This window comes from Pygoscelis adeliae, unplaced genomic scaffold (assembly GCF_000699105.1).
Source record: "Pygoscelis adeliae isolate BGI_AS28 unplaced genomic scaffold, ASM69910v1 Scaffold41, whole genome shotgun sequence".
NCBI classification, from domain to species: domain Eukaryota; kingdom Metazoa; phylum Chordata; class Aves; order Sphenisciformes; family Spheniscidae; genus Pygoscelis; species Pygoscelis adeliae.
The window spans coordinates 5,793,151-5,811,633 of record NW_008824373.1 but is presented as its reverse complement, the minus strand read 5'-3'; the positions used below and the strand labels follow the sequence as shown (position 1 = coordinate 5,811,633).

The 18,483-nt window shown below is 34.9% G+C and overlaps 1 protein-coding gene across 1 annotated transcript in view; it reads right to left on the bottom strand.

Annotated features, from left to right (window-relative positions):
* Positions 1 to 18,483, bottom strand: part of GRIK2 (glutamate receptor, ionotropic, kainate 2) — a 446,885-nt gene that overhangs the window by 269,501 nt on the left and 158,901 nt on the right. Inside the window, exons 4-6 of the mRNA XM_009320161.1 lie at positions 11,150 to 11,331; positions 7,377 to 7,430; positions 4,082 to 4,255 (exon numbers count right to left, since the gene is read on the bottom strand). Coding sequence (XP_009318436.1) covers positions 4,082 to 4,255; positions 7,377 to 7,430; positions 11,150 to 11,331 — 410 coding nt within the window. The remainder of the gene's footprint in view (positions 1 to 4,081; positions 4,256 to 7,376; positions 7,431 to 11,149; positions 11,332 to 18,483) is intronic.

Here is an 18,483-nt window from a genome sequence, read left to right as displayed (position 1 = left end):
GTGTGACAAAGATAAAAAGATACAAATATATTTGAATAGCAACACATTTAGACTGTTATTTATATGTTATGAGGATAAGCACCACTTTGATTATCCTTGGACTAATAAAGAAATATGAAAGAACCATCAAAAGTATAAATGAAATCTACTAGTATGTGAATCATGATAGAAAAGCCTCTTCAATAAAAGTAGACCACTGAGACTTCCTCAGGATTTTTAGGTATCATATTAAAAGTATAGTCACAGTTTTATTTCAAAGTCACCAATTAATTTGGACTTTAGTAGAAATCATATCTATTTGATTCTTATAAACATTTACACAAGCAAACTTCTTATCACAAAAAGTTTGTGTAAAGAAAACATGTATAGTCTGACACAACATGGCAAATGATTTCCAACATTTCCACAGATTTTCCGGAGTCACAGAAAGAACAAAGCCAATTGTGCTGTAGTTACTCTCCAAATCATAGAATGGATTTAGTTTCTTTATTATTGTGCTGGTTTTGGCTGGGGTAGAGTTAATTTTCTTCACAGCAGCTAGTATGGGGCTATGTTTTGGATTTGTGCTGGAAACAGTGTTGATAATACAGGGATGTTTTCGTTACTGCTGAGCAGTGCTTACACAGAGTCAAGGCCTTTTCTGCTTCTCACACCACCCCACCAGTGAGGAGGCTGGGGGTGCACAAGAAGCTGGGAGGAGACACAGCTGGGACAGCTGACCCTAAAGGGATATTCAATACTATATGACATCATGCTCAGCAATAAAACTAGGGGGAAGGTTGGTGGGGGGCCACTACTCAAGGGCTTGGTTGGGCTTCGTTCGTTGGTGGTGGGCAACTGTTTTCATTTGCATTACTTGTCTTTCTTGGGTTTTATTTCTCTCTCCTTGTTATTTTCCTTTTCATTAAAATTATATTATTCTTATTATATTTTATTTCAATTATTAAACTGTTCTTATCTCAACCCACAAGTTTTCTCACTTTTACCCTTCCAATTCTCTTCCCCCCATCCTGCTGGGGGGGGAGTGAGCGAGCAGCTGTGTGGTGCTCAGTTGCTGGCTGGGGTTAAACCACAACAGTTATACAAATAAGTCAACATTTATTAAATAATAGAATGATTAAATATGGCAGCATTCATTAAATAGTTTAAATTTGTTTTTCCAAAGCCCATACAAAGAATCTTAAGAAATCCTAAAAGGAGAGCGAAATGTGATGGAAAATTTGTTTTTCACCACTAATCTTCTCGGGTGTGCTAAAACATCACCCTTTCCAGAGCTGTCCTGAGAGGCAGCCTAGAAACAAAGGAAAAACTATCCTAACTGAAGTCAATAGGATCCACACTTGGAAATTTGACTTGGAACATTCCAAAGAGATGAGATGAAATTTTATACCCACTTTTTATCATATTAGGATACTAAAGGTCAGGTAATTATGAGGAAAATTACATATTAATTAGTTATACAAGCCTACAGAAAACAACTTAAAACAAGACTTAAGACTGGGAACTCTATGAATCATAAATAAGGAAATGCAATGTCAGAGTTAAATTGATAGTTCTAACTGTCATGATGGCTAAGTTGATGTACATACGGTGGAAAAGTCAGAAGAAGAAGGACATAACACAAACACCACCAGAGCTTATAAACTTTATGATCCATAACTGCCTGGTTTTACACCATTGGAAACCAGTTAATCTTCACTGAGGTCTCTAAATGCTCAGAGATATACAAACCTCACTTTTTTATTTGGCAAATTCTCGAGTTTCAGCTGTTTTAATACCTGATTAAATGGCATTTAGCTATGTGGCTCAAGCTGAATGCGCTCCCATTAAGCAGGCTTATTGCTAATATTTTTCTGAATAAGCTGTAGTCATTATCAACCAGTGAAAATAAAACAAATTCCCAGTTCAGCCCACATCAGTTAGAGTATTCCATAACAGCAATTAATATCTGTGTAGAATCTTTAATTCCTGAGTGCATTTCTGACTTAAAATACACATGAACAACAGTGAAATGGAAGTAAAATTTTACAAACTTAACTATATTGATAACAAGTCAATTAAATGGCTGATTTTATTCCACTTATTTTATTCTGAGCACAGGAAGAACTTTATGCAATGATGTCATGACATAACTTTCTTTTACACCTTCCAAAGACATTTCTTGTAAAACTGACATCCTGTGAATGTTTTTTCTGTATCTAAGGGCCAAATTATAAAAGCTCTGTAAGCACCTAACACTTGTCAGGATTATTAGGCCTTTAAATATCCTTTAAATTTTATCTGCATATCTCAGGTATCTAAAACCCAGGTAATCAAAGCGCGTTTAGATGCTTAATCAACATAAAGAATCCCCATAAAACATTCATTATAATCTGTGTGAATACTTGATTCCACTTAGATTTACAAAGAGGACTCTTAAGGGTCCAGAAGAGAAACCACTGTGTTTTTCATGCACTTCTTTATCTTTTTCTATCCTGAGGCAAAATAATGGTGTAAAGTATGGTCTTACACAATCATATACTAACAATAACAGGTTTCTGCCTATCACCAGAAGCTGTTCTGAGAATGGCACTTTCTTTACAGCACCACAAAACATGAAAAACATGTGACTGGCCCACAGAACTCTATTCCAATATTTATTATTCTATGATTTTATTGTCCACAGCCCTATATTCTGATAAAGTAACTATTGCTACTGATCTTGGTAACTATCTGAAGATTTGAGATCAATTATATCTTTGATCAATGCATAAAATATACAACTACAATGAGTGAGAGGAACTGCTACAAATTTTAAATATGTAAACCAGATGCATACTTCACACATTTCTAAAACTTTGGGGGGTGCATTTGCTTATTTGGAATTAGAGAAATGAACAATCTAACTTTACATCCCATCGTATAGTACTTTAAAAGTGCAGCGCAACAGAACTAGTCAATAAATTAAATTTTAAATGTTTCCAATTAGCATGCTCAAGACACAATATATATAACAAGTAAATAGAAGAAAAAAAGTATTTTTCTCTAAAAAGGGTAATTTTCTAAAAACGTGACAAAAAGTAAATTAACTTTTTAAAACATTGATTGTCAGTTAGTATCTAATGTCTATAAAATCTTTAAATCTTATCAGTAGGAAAAAAATGTTCAAAAGATTAGCTATGCGGCTCAGTTAACACAATCTAGATAATTGATAGATAACTAAGATACTAATCTTCAAGAAACAGAAGTTGCTATTTTTCAAATGGAACATGAAAAGGCTTCTAAAAAAAAAAAGAAATAATAAATCTAAAAAGCAGTGGAATTCTGTCAGCAAAGATGTTACAAATCTTTCTAAGTGGAAACTTAGATCTTTCAACAAATTTGAAAACTAAAGAGGTCCTAATGTAGGATATGTTTAAAATAAATCTCTTCCTGACATTATAATTCTAGATTTAATTCCAACTAATGAGCAGAAACTCACTGAAAACCTAGTAATGAAAGTTTATTTGCATGAATGTAGTTGTGATTTTCATGAACTGAAGTGAGGCCAGAGAATAATGGCAATGAAAAAAAAAACACAAAAAACAACCAACCAGACTAATTAGCTATGTAAAGACATAGAAACTGGAAATGATAGTAAGAAGGTGTTATTTATAGTATTCATAAAATATAAAAAAAAGAATTATGTAGAAATGAAATAGTACACATTATTAATGAATGAATCTTAAACAAATAAGACGCAAAACACAGAGAAAGAGGGAATTGTGTTTTAGCTTGATTTGTGCTGGGATTTGACATGATCCAACACAAAATTTTCACCAACAAAGTAAGGAAATATGGACTAGATGAATTAGACATTTACAATGTGGCATTATCACTTGGAAAAAAACACAGTATGTGTAATTTTGAAAGAAAGTTAATATGGCCATGTATTCAGTCTACAGAATTTTAACAGAAACACTACAGTTACTCTCTGACTCATGTTTACAATAACATTTGGTCTCATACCTCTAAACAATTTTAGTAACAGAAATAAAAAGTTAAAAGTATTCTTAGCTTCACAAACATATACAAAAAAGGAACTAAACGCTGATAGTCATACCGTCATAAATCCATCCAGCAAACCTGAATCAGGCTTAGGAGGTGCTTGCAATCGCTCCATAGACCACTTTTCAATGATAGATGACACCTGGGTATTTTCCGTGTTTAGAATTCTGAATCCAGTCATATTAACACCACTATACCGATAGGGTTCCACATCCAAGGCAAACAGGTCCTGAAAAAAATTACCATTGTATAAATTCTTTAATACACTGCAATTCCTATTTCAATTGTTAGACCTGATGGTCTAAACTGAAATTTACAGGAGTAACAGTGCTATTTATGCTAGGAAGTATGCTCTGTTTATCTGGGGGCCTGTGTCTGTGAGCAAGCAACTCAGCTGACCCTGTAGTGGGAGTAATCTGATTCACAGAGGAAGAACAGCTTCAACTGCCTTTAAAAAAAAAAAAAAAAAAACCTTTTAGGAAATGCTAAGTGCTGTGACAGAACTGTATCCACCACTAGTTAGGTTTAAATACTAAAGTAGACTTAAATATTATTATTAATTACTAAAAATATTATTATTAATCGCTACTTCTTTGGCTTATCAGAACAGACTTAAATCACAAAATAAACAGAACAAGAGTTTCCTTGCATCTGCATTCTCTATGAAACTTGAAAATGTTGATCTCTAGATGTTAAATTGGGGGGGAGAGGGGAAATGTACGTGGCTTTAAAGTTAACCAAAAGCATTTTTCACAGCTATCAATCATACTTCCAAACATGGACATATCTTTGATTAGGAATTCATCTTTGCAAGAATAACCTTTGCCAATTAATGTATTTTCAATACATATGTATGTATGTGTGTGTATATCTAGCCCCCCAACACACACAGAGACAAATATAAATTAATAAAAAGAAGAAAATAAAATTTTAGATCAAACAAGTAAACTCAAGATTATGCCAATCCTTTGACAGAATCCTTAGAAACAATGTAGAACCAGTACTTGACTTCAGGAAACTCAGGTCTAAGATCAAGTTTTGAACATGGGAAAAAATAAAATAAAATTAAGTTGATGATAAAAACAGTCATGACTCACTAGACTTAGGTATGTGCATTATAAACAGACTTTCATTTGGTTTACTTTCTGGTTTTTTAAATAATTTTTTTAAGTGACATAATCAAGGTTATACATAACTGTCCTATAACTTAATTTTACTTTCACTGAATATAGGAATTCTCCACATAATTCATACTTAGTCATTCATCTCATTTTTAATTTATTTTTTGCTGGCAGTTTAATATGTTATAAATTTCCATGAAATGGTAGTGTTAGGTGTAACACTTGCCTGAATCCATTTTGTTTACTGGCTAGAGCTGAAGAACATTAAATATTTACTATGGAAAACCAGAATATAATTTATTATTAATTGTTAACATCCCTCAGCCCACAAAAATATCAACCAGTTATCAATCACTACCCATTTTTAATTATAGCTAGTAATTATGATACCATTTTCCATATATAATACCTAAGATATACAGGTGTCAAAATGCTTTTAAGTGATTTATTTACAAATAACCTATCTCGTCCTCTTTCTAAAGAAATAAAACATTTTATTGGAAAGGAAAGGTTGAAAATAACTAGAACTATGTTGCATCTTTCCCTTTAAAAATTCTCTGTTTTTACTGTGAAAGAAGTCAGAACCTTAGATGTAATTATTTCATCCAAACACATTCATATTTACACTGAAATATAATAAATATACACAATATTATGCATATATTATAAATACACACAGGTCAGAGTATTAATGAGCTACTGCATTAGACGTTGAATCAATCAAGAGGAGAACACACAGAAGAGTGCTGTAAACACTGTAACTGGAAAATTTATTTGACAGGACTTTCACCATGTCAGGTAAGAAGCAATTAATTTATCAAAACAACTAAATTCTGATGCAAGTTCCAAAGCTACATTGCAAAATCAAAATCTATCATCCCTTTGTGCACACTAAATTATCCTTTGATAGCTCCAAGTCAATATAATACTTGTCTCTCTTAAAAAAAGCTAATGTTCTAATAAGGAAAGAAGAATTACAGAAAATCCTGATTTTTAAACATAGCTTTAAGAATAAAAATTAAGTGCCAATGGACAGCATACCACTCAAAGAAGCAATATTCACCATTAACAAAATGAAAATTTAAAAAATAAAAAATCCCTTGAAACATCTAGAATCCATTTTGATAGACTAGTGAGGGAAATTCTATTGCATGCAATCCTAAATCCGTAAGTGATAGAACTTACCCTTCTAAAATAAGACAGGTACTTGTGCAGGGTATTTTGCCTTTACAGTTCTAATGAACTTCACAAATTATTTTGCTTTCTATTCAACAAGATATTTCCATGCTAATACTTTCCATGAACTTCTGTTTTGTGATTCTGAGGTGAACTTTCCATCCTACCAAAAGGGATTAAGTCCATAAGGACTTAAACATGTATGTGACTTTAAACATAGGTCATTTCAAGCATGGTTTTACCAAGGCACATCTGTCTCATGCTTGAAATGACATGTATTTTAAGAACCTTAATGAACTGCAATCTAAATAGGCAAATTTGAACACAACAGAAAACAGAGAAATGTGCCCAACTGTAGTTTCTAGAGTGCTATTTTACCAACTTTTAAACTGTTTCTTAGTTAGGCTGTGGTGAGCAGCAAAAAAGGTCTTCACATGCGTTTGTTATGTTTTCTAAGAGCATTCACATTTTAAATGTTCATTTATTGCAAATGTTAAATCTGATGGTTCCAAGAGTGATCAAATTCCTTAGTTACTTTTACAATGGACACCAAAGAATATTGCATAATTCATGTGCCTAAAAAGCTCATGTGGACTGTTAAATAAAATGCTGCTAATATTCACATCAAATCATTCAGGAATCATATGACAGTGAAAAATTACCTTGTAAAATGTTGGATTAAAAATATGGAATATATGAGTAAGTTTAAAATGTCATAACCTTCACACAGAAATAGCTAAAAGAGAAAAAGGACAAAATTCATAATATAAATAATCAATTATGAATTATATACTTAACCCCGCTTGAAATTTTAAAACTGCAATGCTACAGAGTCAGTTGCTTTTTAGAGTCTATCAGTTTCCAGGGCACGCTGTTGAACAATAATTAAACCATCCTGATGAGTTTCCACTGAAAGTAAGAAAACTCAACAGAGGAAACATCATGTACTCACACCCCATTCCAGAGAGACCTTTTTCACTTTGTCAAGTAATATAATTAAGAAAAGTAACATCTTTGTTAGATGTCATCAGTATGTTTTTATAAACCACTTACCAGTGTGGTAAAGATATAGTGATAGTATTCTGTCATCATTCCCATAGCTAAAGCCTTAAAAAAATAAACAAAAGGTTAATGTTTCTGAGGTCACATAATACATTTTTATCACACTTACATGGCAAATGAAAAGCTGCAAAAGAACACTACTGGGATCAGATTGTAGGGTTGGAATTATACTAAAATTAGGTCAAGCAAGTCATTTCCTAGCAGTTAGAGCAGATTACTGACTATTAAAGGAATTTATGAACCAGATCTTCTGATAGAAAGAATATTATTAGACTGTTTAGTGCAGTAAATGTGAAAGAGGCTTATAGTTTTACATACTAATGGATGCATTAAGTTGCCACACAAAATTTGAGTAGAAAATATTTTCATTCATTATTGAACCCTTCCCTTAAAAAGAATAACCTAATAGGAATTTTTTTTTCTATTTTGATGAACAACACTATGTGTTTAAAAGAAGGACCCAAACTTATACGTGTGTACATTTTTCCATGGAAGAAAATACTTGAGTCAACTTTTGAACAGTGAGATACATACTACTTCAGTAAAAATGAAGAACAAATATTCATAGTATTACTCTATAAACTCAGATATCTACCAAGTACCTTCATGTGTCTTGTTACCTATCTATTACCGAATAGTTTTTGATCAACTGTGCATTTTAAAATGTTCCTAGTTTTCTCTTAACAGCATGAGAACAAATATCTGAACATACAATTTTAAAGCAATAAACTATGGATGTCTCATCACTCCTATTCATTAAGGGCATTTTCACCTGAAAAGCATGTATCTTCATGCTCTGCACAAAAGTTGCCTTAGACTAATATGATTTATTCAATCATTTTAGTATCTACAGTGATTTTTACCTAATTTTATCACTGTAAAAAAGCTACACAAGTAAGCAATATTTTCTTCCTTTCCAGGAATTGTCAACAGAATTCTTTGCCAAGTCGCTACCAGTTACACCTCCTTAAATTGAAGACATTGAAGACAAAAATTATACAATTGTGATAATACCAGAATTTGTGTACAAAATAATTATCGGAGTTCTGAAGGCTGTGGGAGCATTTTTAGTTGTGACATTGTCTGAAAAATGATGAAATCGCTAGTCTATATGTTCTTTTCCAAAGAAAAGTTAAAAGCTAAAATTAATTCAAAATACAGCTGCAGATCAGATTTTATAACATTTTAGACAACTTTGACAAAAACTGCAATAACACTTTTCCAAAGGATGTCTATACCTGTGTATTTAGAATTCCACAATAATATTTAGAACTACAGTATAGTGTGCCAATAGCAATTTAAATTCTCTTAAACACAGGAAAATCATTGTCTCATGAGAAATATTACAACATCATTAGAAACTGTACAACTACAGACATTGTTAGCATTTTTAAGAACTTCTGTTGTTGTTTTTAAATAAAGCCAAGGTATCTTCCTCTATATACTTAACACATTTGCAGTCACCTATATCTTAACTGCTTATAATCAGGTCTTTCATACTCCACAGAATCTCTACGCAAGAACAGGCTATGCATGTTCCTGATTCTCTTACGTGCTGGTGTTGTCTCTTTTCCAGGTCTTCTTTCTTTCACTTTCCTCACTTCTCAAAAGACCTTACTCCTTTTTCCTCTTCAAAACATTGTCATTTCTCTGCTCTCATTATTCCTGTGCTTCCCTAACCTTTTAAATCATGTCTGCTTTCCCTGGTTGCCTGGTGATGTAGTTACCACTGAGATTTACCTTAATTTAATTATGCTTGTCTGAATGGAATGGTGGGATTTTTTTTTTCCTTTTCGTGATGTATTTTTGGCCAGAAAACAGTAGTTGCCATTTCATTGGCCTCTCAAGGTACTTTTTTTTTTTATTTCCAACTTGTTTTCTCTTCCACCAACTTCATTATTAATCTTTCCAATCATCCTCCCAAGAAGAAACCCTTTGTCATGTCTCCCTAAGTTCATCCCTCCATTACCAGAAAATATTAGTTAATTAATAGTTCACAAATGGATATATAAAGATTTTTTTTATTATTTTTCAGCAAACACTTGTAAACACTATATTTGGGATGATATCACTAAATAATAAATACAGTCTTAACATCCTTTGTTTCAATTTCGACAGCAAGAGCTCACATTCAGCTGCAGAACTACCAATTTCAGATGTATTTAAAGCATTGCAATATTGGAGCTGAATGGAAAGCTAAAATCTACAGAAACTGTATAAAGATCTAAACACTCATGAAAGAATTGTTCCTGTATCTTCCCTCTATAATCTTTAGGATGAGCAGAGTAGTTTGATAAAACAGTTTACAATTTGATTTAAAGAGGTTGAACTCTTACTCTTGGGTCCTGGGATGTGATTAAAGATATAATGCTTTTAATTTTGTTCCCATTTCCCTCTAGTCATGTTTTACACAATGTTGTATACTGTGTAAGAAAAGTTTCCTTTCACCTAAAAACTACTAGGTACAGTATCAATAATGTACCTTGATGGAGCTGTTGTTAGTACTGCAGCTTTGTATTGCCATCAACACATTTTCCATCTGCATTTTTAAGTTGTTAAAATAATTAAATGTATATTTAATTATTTGCGCTAAACAATTAGACTAACTAGGCTGGCCTATGCTTAGCAAAGAGCAAAAACCACCAGCAGGTTTAAAATTACTCGGAATTAATAAAAGCCTTTTAATCAATGAACAATAAAGCAAAGAAATGATAGTATACGCATATGTTTACTAGCAATTTTAATTGTACCCACAATACCCCTAAGTACCTTTAATGAGAGACATATTTTCAAATTTTAAATACATTTTGTTTTCAATTTAAACCATACAGTCTGCTAGTAAACATAATATAAACATGATTTAAAGTCACTAAAAGCTGTGCATTAGAAATTTAGAACATTGTTTTGTTTTGGGTATTTTTCCTATCCTCATTGCAAGTCATAGTTCAATTAAAAAACTATGGGGAAAATGGCCTCTGAGCATAAGGAATTCCCAGTCTTTGGAGCTAGCTCATTAAACTAAAGGAGACACACAAAGGCATGTCTTTTATGCATACTTCAGGGTTACAGTAAGCTTTTTTATGAGCCGCATCCTTTGTATACCACTATATTGCCACCTTCTCTTGGAAGACATCACTGGAATCTGCTTCTGCAATATAAAGCCAGTTAAGTATTTGGGTTCTGCTGTATCTCACCTACTCATCTCACTTGTACACAATAAAGCAAACACTTTCAAAGCACCTACCCAAATGTGTTCAGGTGTTTTGCAGTTCTATTAGTAATGCAAGGAGAATATGGCTCTAAAAGATATCTATTAGTTCTGTCCTCTCAGCGGAACACATTAATGTGGTCTGTTGGTAACGTACTATTCAAATATCGCTATCTGATTAAGACTACACCATTTACAGGCTTTAATTTAAAAAAAAAAAAATCTTTGTTACATAAAATAACACTAAGCAAGCATTTAAAATGCTGGTTAAAGCATCAATTCTCCAAAGTACCAATTCTTCATAGTTGAAAGACTGATATGCCTTTTCCCCTGTACATGAACCGATTAATCTGTTTCTTTAAAAAAACATAATGAAAACAGCTACCGTTAGAGTCACCAATAAAATTACCTCTGAAATCCTTGGCTGATTTTCAGTTAGGCCTTGGTAAAGCTGACATGCAATTCCCCTGCTTGTTAAATGCCATTAAGTCTGGATATTACTTTTATTTATTAGGGATGAAAAAGATTAGGCCATCTAAAGCAAAATGAGAATTACCTGTTTCAAGATGCCTGCTGCCATTTCATGGCTGCAGTCAAAGATTACATGGAATTCTTTGCCTCTTTTCATCTCCTTTAGCAATGGCTTTGCATCTTTCGTGTCAGCTGGTAACTGACGGATTTTTAGTCTCAGGTTGTATCGTGATGGAGCCTTGATGAGCTCTTGTAATCGAATAAGGCCTTAAAGAAAACAGAGGAGTCAAAAGAAAAGAAAATTATCAAAACAAGAACCTGAGCTGCTAGCAGGACAACTCACTATAAACATTCAAAGTTTCCTGAATTTTTCTCCCTTCTCAGTATGTTGCAACTGACACACAAAAATTTTATTAAAAAAAGAAAAAGAAAAAGAAAGTATCGGCATTCACAATACTGTCTTACAACAAGTCTTTCTTCTTCCTTAATATTAACAGACAGTAAGCAGCCTCAGTTAGGATTACCTTAAGACAGACAAATCTTCCTTTAGCATTATCACGCAACTATGGCATTCCTCTTCAAAGAACGTATATAATTATTCTAATTCAATTAAAGCAATATCCCAGACTAATAGTTTGTAATCAGACTAGCCAGTCTCCTAAGTAATATATCAGGTCTACATACAAAGTTGTGAATCATTTCAGCACTGTAGACCACTCTCACATAATTCACGAGAGTTGGTTTGGTTTTTTTTCTTGATTATACAGGTAACAAAACACATATATGCAGCAGCAAAAAGGCTGAATAAATGACTCGTGCCATTGCATTCGTCTTCAATACTCCACAATTCCATTTTTAATTACTTCACTTTTACTATGGAATTAGATGCAGTAACATTTTTCCAAAAATTTTATTGTTCACATCAGCATAACAGTGCGTGGTGTGTTTTACAGATCACTGATTGGTTTGTGACTAATATTAAATATTAGGTTGTTTAACTGTATTAAAATAACAGGGTAAAAACAGGTCTCCTAGAAAGTAGCAGTTTATTTCTGTGTTAGCAAAAAAAAGATGTATTCTGCCATGCTCACTTCCTTCTTGCATTGGAGCATGCTCCACTTAGTGGCAGTAACAAAGGTTACTGTTCATCATTATGTTTGCAGTGCACATATATAATACACCCAGCTGCCAAAAACTGGAAGCTCTGCTTAGGATTTCAGTTACAGCAGGATCCAGGTGTAAATGAAGTGAAGTGCTTCTAAAATCTGAAATAGCTCATTTCACTACATCAAAAATATTAACAGAGATGACTAATTATTATTTAGTTATCATCATGGGCAGCACTGTCTAGTATTAAAAAACACTGGTATTTTATTTTATCTCTAAATAGTCTTCCTGGTTACAACTGGATGTCAAAGCTGTCTTGATTTCAGGAAATGATGTTGTCATAATGTAACACAGAACCACACTACAGTGTCAGTAAGAAATTGTGATAACCTCTGACAGAGGATTTAATACAGCCTTTTTCCAACATACATTGTTCTTCTAGTAACATAATGCTGAGAGATTTTAGTAACATAGTGTTGCTATGATTTTTTGCTATGTAGCTTTTAGATTGTAAAAAACACTTAGCTCTAATCATTTCCAGCAGAACCAGACCAGTAGAGGATATAACTGAAAGATAAAATCAGTCTCCTCTATTTCATCATTCCCCCTTTTTGACCCTGCAAAGGATCCACATTACTTTCTCAACAGTTTCTGCCAAAATTAGCTGGAACAGGAATTATAGCTTACTATATAAAACCTTCCTAAATTAAGACTGCAGGTGTGGAGATCTGGCAGAGGATCCCAGTAGACCCCTTAGGCCCTAAAGCAGAGTGGGAAGGACAACCTTGTTATTTAGTCAATTTAGGAATTTTTTCTTCACTCACAAGTCTGTGTCACAGATACAATATCTCATATTTCATCACAATTTCTCAGTAATACCCCTATCACATACAACCATTCTCAACAATGTGTATATTGTTCAAACCGAGACAATTGTTACCTATAGCTAAATAATCTCTCAAATTTCCATCTTCTAAAAAGCTCATCCTGCTTTGAAAAGGAAATAAAAGCCACTATTAAAGAATTACAGAAACACCACTATGTTTACTGGCAATCTTTGGTACAGATGCTGAGGGCAGAACAGATAGGGAAACTGAAGTACTTTCTCCTGACTAGACCTGGTCCCTGCTTGCTAAGACACAGAGAAGTGATAGCTAGGGTATATGTGACTTCTGAGTAAATGGCAGAAGTAAGTCTACATCGTTGTGAAAATATTACTTTTAGAAATTAATTCAAATTTTAAAAATTGCCATATTTACCTCAAATGTTATGATATTTACATAAAATGAATTAATGTATTTAATGGAAGTTTAAATTTATTTAATACTTGATTTCTAAATAATCTTGAAGAAATAGACTTAAAAGCTTCATAGAAGAGGTGTCTTTTCTAACTTAAAAGTTTATACAACTACTGCATATTAGTACCATTTTCAGATAATCTGGGACAATTACATGGAAGTAAAGCTTTGAAATTAACAACATAGCATACCCCATAGTCATTAACCACCTTATCAAAAATAACTGACAGTAACATGTCAACAAAAACACTTAGGATTGTCCCAAAGTCTTTCCCTTTTTCTTAAGACTAAGAAAAATAAAGCAACTAGAAAGTATGCCCTTGTGCTCAAAAAAATTAGATTATTTCAGGTTGAGGGAAGCACCAAATTTCAAAGCAGAGTCTTTCTCAAAGGTAAAGTCCTGCCAGTTGCTCACTTGCTCTGATATCCATGCACTTCCACTTAAGAACTACAAATCACAAGACTAGCAATATGGGACAGGTAGTATGACACACTGTGCCAGAAAAAAAGAAACCCTGGCTTTTGATGGTCACTAGTCAAATATGACTGAGAAGACAGACAGAAAGACAGTCTTTCTAAATAGCCATGTTAGTTCGAATCAGATAGTGCTGCAAAACGTGTTGCCATGTAACAGACAACGGTATCCAAAGCTGATATATGAGCTGTCAGTATGTGAACTAGAGACATGTATCTATATCTGAGCTACTTACATCACACTTAAAAGCAAGAAGACAGGGGGGAAAATGGCAGATTTGGGGCAGGGGGTGAGAATCTGAATGGACAGACATCTTCAGGACCTTGTACCCCTGAAGTATTCAGATACTAATGGGGACTTCTGTGATGAGCTGTATTTTAACCTCCGAGTAATATTTAGTGGAAAAGTTCTATGTCACACTGAACATTTGCCATAAACCTTCAGTCATTCCTTGCAGCAGATCATCACAACTAGAAACCACTGTGAGTACGGGAGATTAGACAACACGAAACTCTTAAACACAGCTTTGTGTCACAGATACGTGGTAGGAAAGAGATTATAATCAGTTTCACAAAACAAGTATCGATCTCCCAATGGGAGAACATTAAGTAAACTACCAAAGATGAGAAGTCCACAATTTGTTCAAAAAATCATATCCATGACATGTACAGAAAATGGAAAGCTATATAAAAAATAAACATTACTGGTGAAAATATGCTAAAAGACATTGAAGAATATGAGATTCAAAACTGCACTGCTGTTTGAGTCTCAAATGGAGGCAATGATTACAAAATATGCATTTACTCAAAATGAGGAAAATCAGAACTGTGTCTCAACCATGCAGTTGTTTTTGGATAATAGCATGATGACTTCTCCCTCAGGATTTTTGTAATCTCAAATATATTTGGCCTTTTTGTTTTTCCAGAGGAATCAAATTTTATTTTATTTGGGAGGCAAGGAATGAATAAAGTATTATAGACTATTCTTAAGTGCACTGTTATCCAAATCTGCAGCTGGAGTTGCTCAGTAGGAGACAAATAGACACTTGTTAGTATGATGGTTATGACAGTCATCTGAGAAAGGAAACACCTGGGTTTTAGTCCCTGTTCTCATATTTCCATACTGAACTAATTTTCAAGAATAGCAAGAGACAAAAGTAGCTTTACTCTACCGTGCAAGTTTTGGAATCAGGACCACTCCAGAACAAAAGGTATTATGTTTGTGGAAGTAACTGTGAAATTAATTTGTTTGTATAAGACATAAAAGTGATTCATTAAGTTCAAGTTTTCTGTACAAGTACCGTACTCAGTATTTTTGATATATCAAAGGTTAAAAGGAAATCTGATTGCCCTTTCTTGACTGCAAACTGTTCTTTCAAAGCATTGTTTACTTAGAAGGGCAAAGTGCCTACTTCGTATGTTCTACTCATATTCTCAGGTGTTACACCAGTCACCTTTGTTACACCTTTGGAGACTTAGTTAAGATTGTCAAGGAATGTTAAGGTGGGATGGAAGGAAGGGAAAAAGGGAGGCTGCTTTTCTCTGTAGCAAGTCCCTAAGTTCCAAAATTTTGGTAAACAAATGTAGGACATTACAAATTGACAGGTGCCTTGATCTATTCCTATTTCTTGCACCAATGCAATACAGTTCTGGTCTTTTACTGTAGGTCCAAGGTTTGTTACAGAATGGCAAGAAGGGTTTTGTGGCCTATAGGAGCTTGTGAAGTAGATGTCTTACAATACTCTTATGAATTAAACATCTACTGCATGGTTGACAGAAACTGCAGGGGGTGAGAGCCAACAATTCAAAACTTTCTTCAAGCTTTGTTCTGTTTCAGAGCATTACCCAAGAAGGTGAGCAAAGTGAGCATCAATCACTTCATGCTCTCCTCAAGAGCCTAACTGGGCTGTTCAAGAATTTAAAAAAGTCCTCCTCTTCATAAATCTTGTCATGATTAGGCTACCCCAGAAGAAGAAAAAACCCCACCAAAATTTGAAATAGAAGATTTACAGATGCAGGAACTAATATCAGAACAATTAAAAACTGTCAAGGAGAATACTATGGTAAGTATAGTGTCTGCTTGCTAGATTACCTATGTATCTGAGAGAGAAGCGATGAGCAATAAAGTACCACACTGTGAAGGCAGTACAAAAGCTGTAGAAGCTACCAGAGGAACCTGAGCGTGAGAATGAGGGGTAGAAAACCTGTGAATGCACACCTCTGTAGTGCACTAACTGGACCTCAGTGCTGGGGCAGTACAGGTGTACATGCAAGCAAATGAAGTATTTATGCCTTCAGTAACTGTCAGGACATGTAAACAGTAACCAGTGAGCTTCCTCAAAACTTATTTTAAAGATAAAGCAAATCTGAGACATAAACAAATTCCGGGTATTTCAAAGCTAAGGTTTTTCTCCTGTCCTCATCAATGTGAAATGAAAAAAGCAACCTTAAGCTTTTAATGTGTAGTATTGTTGCTCATAGCTTCTACATATATCAGAATATTTAATTTTAGTAATAGTTACAGTTAACACATACTTCCAGTTTTAGGATTTTAACATAAGTTTTTCATTGTGTTTCCAGCCACCAGTATTTATTAAGTTCAGATGAATTATGCAGGGCACAAAACATGTTCCAGTCTACTAAATTACTCACTTCAGTAGTCCCCCAGGCCGTCTGCTACAAAGAATATTTGTTCATCCTCATCCATACTTAAAAAATAAGTCCTTGCTGGCACAAATTCAACAGTTTCCAGCTTGCTAGGCTCTCATGGGAACAATTTTGGAAAACAAAACTCCCTCACTCGCAAGGGCTGCTGCCTCCCACGCAGAGGCCCCTGGACACGCCGCTCTGCAGAGAGCGCATGGTGTGGGGAGCTACCGTGAAGCTGTGTCACGGGTGGCAAGTACTGCTACCCCAGTCACCCTGCAGCTCCTCGCTGCAGAGAAACACCTCATGGAACAAAAAATCTGATAGTGCTGAGCGTACCTCTCTCTGGTACTTTTATTTCTGTGTCAGAGTGCCAATGGGTTAAGTGCTGAGAAGCAGCATTTCCTCATTCAGGCGTTAGTGGGAGCTGAGACTGAGTAAAGGCTTTCCAGGCCTGGATCACACTTCAAAAGCAGGCTTTTGCAAATATAAATCAAAGGCTGAAAGTTTCCTTCCACACCGTACCTAGCATTTGTGATGCAGTATTTGTGTTATATAAAGTGTGTGAAGCGCAGTCTAGCTTTCCTAGAAAATAAAAAACACCAAATGAATTCCCTGAGCAAAAATGCCATAATTAATCTGAAAACAAACAAAAACACACACCAAAAAAACCCACAAACCAGCATTCTCTTTACCTTTTCCTCTCCATTATGCCTCGATGAAGGCACTGGAGTTGAAATATGTTGGAGATTCTCGCCTGTGCAAGGCACAAGGTACAAGGGGGTGTGTCGTGACCTGCCAGGCACCAGTCACAGCCAGTTCCAGCTGGCGCTGATCCGACCTAAACAGCAGTGAAAAAATCCCACCGGGCGCCAAAGGGAGGCAGCCCTGCTCGAAAGTATTGAAGAAAGACACCGCCCGCCACTCAGGGCTGGAGATACCCTCTTCGAGGGAGGGAGCTCCTTGCCACAGCACGGCCCGGCTGAGGGGGAGGCAGGCTGCGGCCGTGGGCGCCTTACGCCGGGGCAGGGACACCCTGAGGGGCTGCAGCCCTGAACAACAGGTAGAGCCATTACACACAAAGCAGCAGAAACCATTACATAAAATGGCCTGAACCTGCTGCTCCCCCAGTCATCTCCCAGGGTAAACGTTGCTGGACTGCGTGTAACCTGCGGTGAAAATACACACAGTGGTTTTTTTCTTCCTAGAAAGGGGAAATGTATGTATTTATGTACTTGCATCCTTTTTCTCACTAACAAAATGAGCGATCGGAAGCTTGTGTTTAAAAGTAATTAGATAAAACCCCCTGACTCTGGGTTCTTTTGTCTGCAGTGTTTTCCAACAATTTTGAGCAGTTTAATTTTCTCCCCGCTTCTTTTATAGGTTAAATATTGAGCAGTGGGTCATTATTTGTAACCAAAGGAAAAAAATAAGCACTGAAAATGTACAACCTAAAAGAACAAGCTCCTACATGTAAATTGCAGCACCTGGGTCCAGCTGTGGACAGCAACTGCTTCCCAACTCCTGGTTATCACTGATCTTCTCTTCCCCACCACACCCTAACATCCTGATTTCCACAGTAAGAGTAGGTGCGATGGCCAAAAAAAGGTCCAGGGGATCAAAACATCGCACACTTGAGAAGTAACCAGGCAATCCACCTATGATATAAATAAATTCTGCCACTATCCTTATAGTAACAATCTGTGTTTGGAGTTCAGTTTTTCACAGCTATAAGACATCATACGTTTAAGGCTTTTTGCAGTAAAACTAGTGCCTTCCAGTAACCAAAAATGAGCTCTACCTTATTTAGTCTCTTTAACATATAGTCCTGAATACATCAGGTGAAGTCAGACAAATTCATTGTTTGCTTTCATTTTTAGATGTTGCCAAAAAT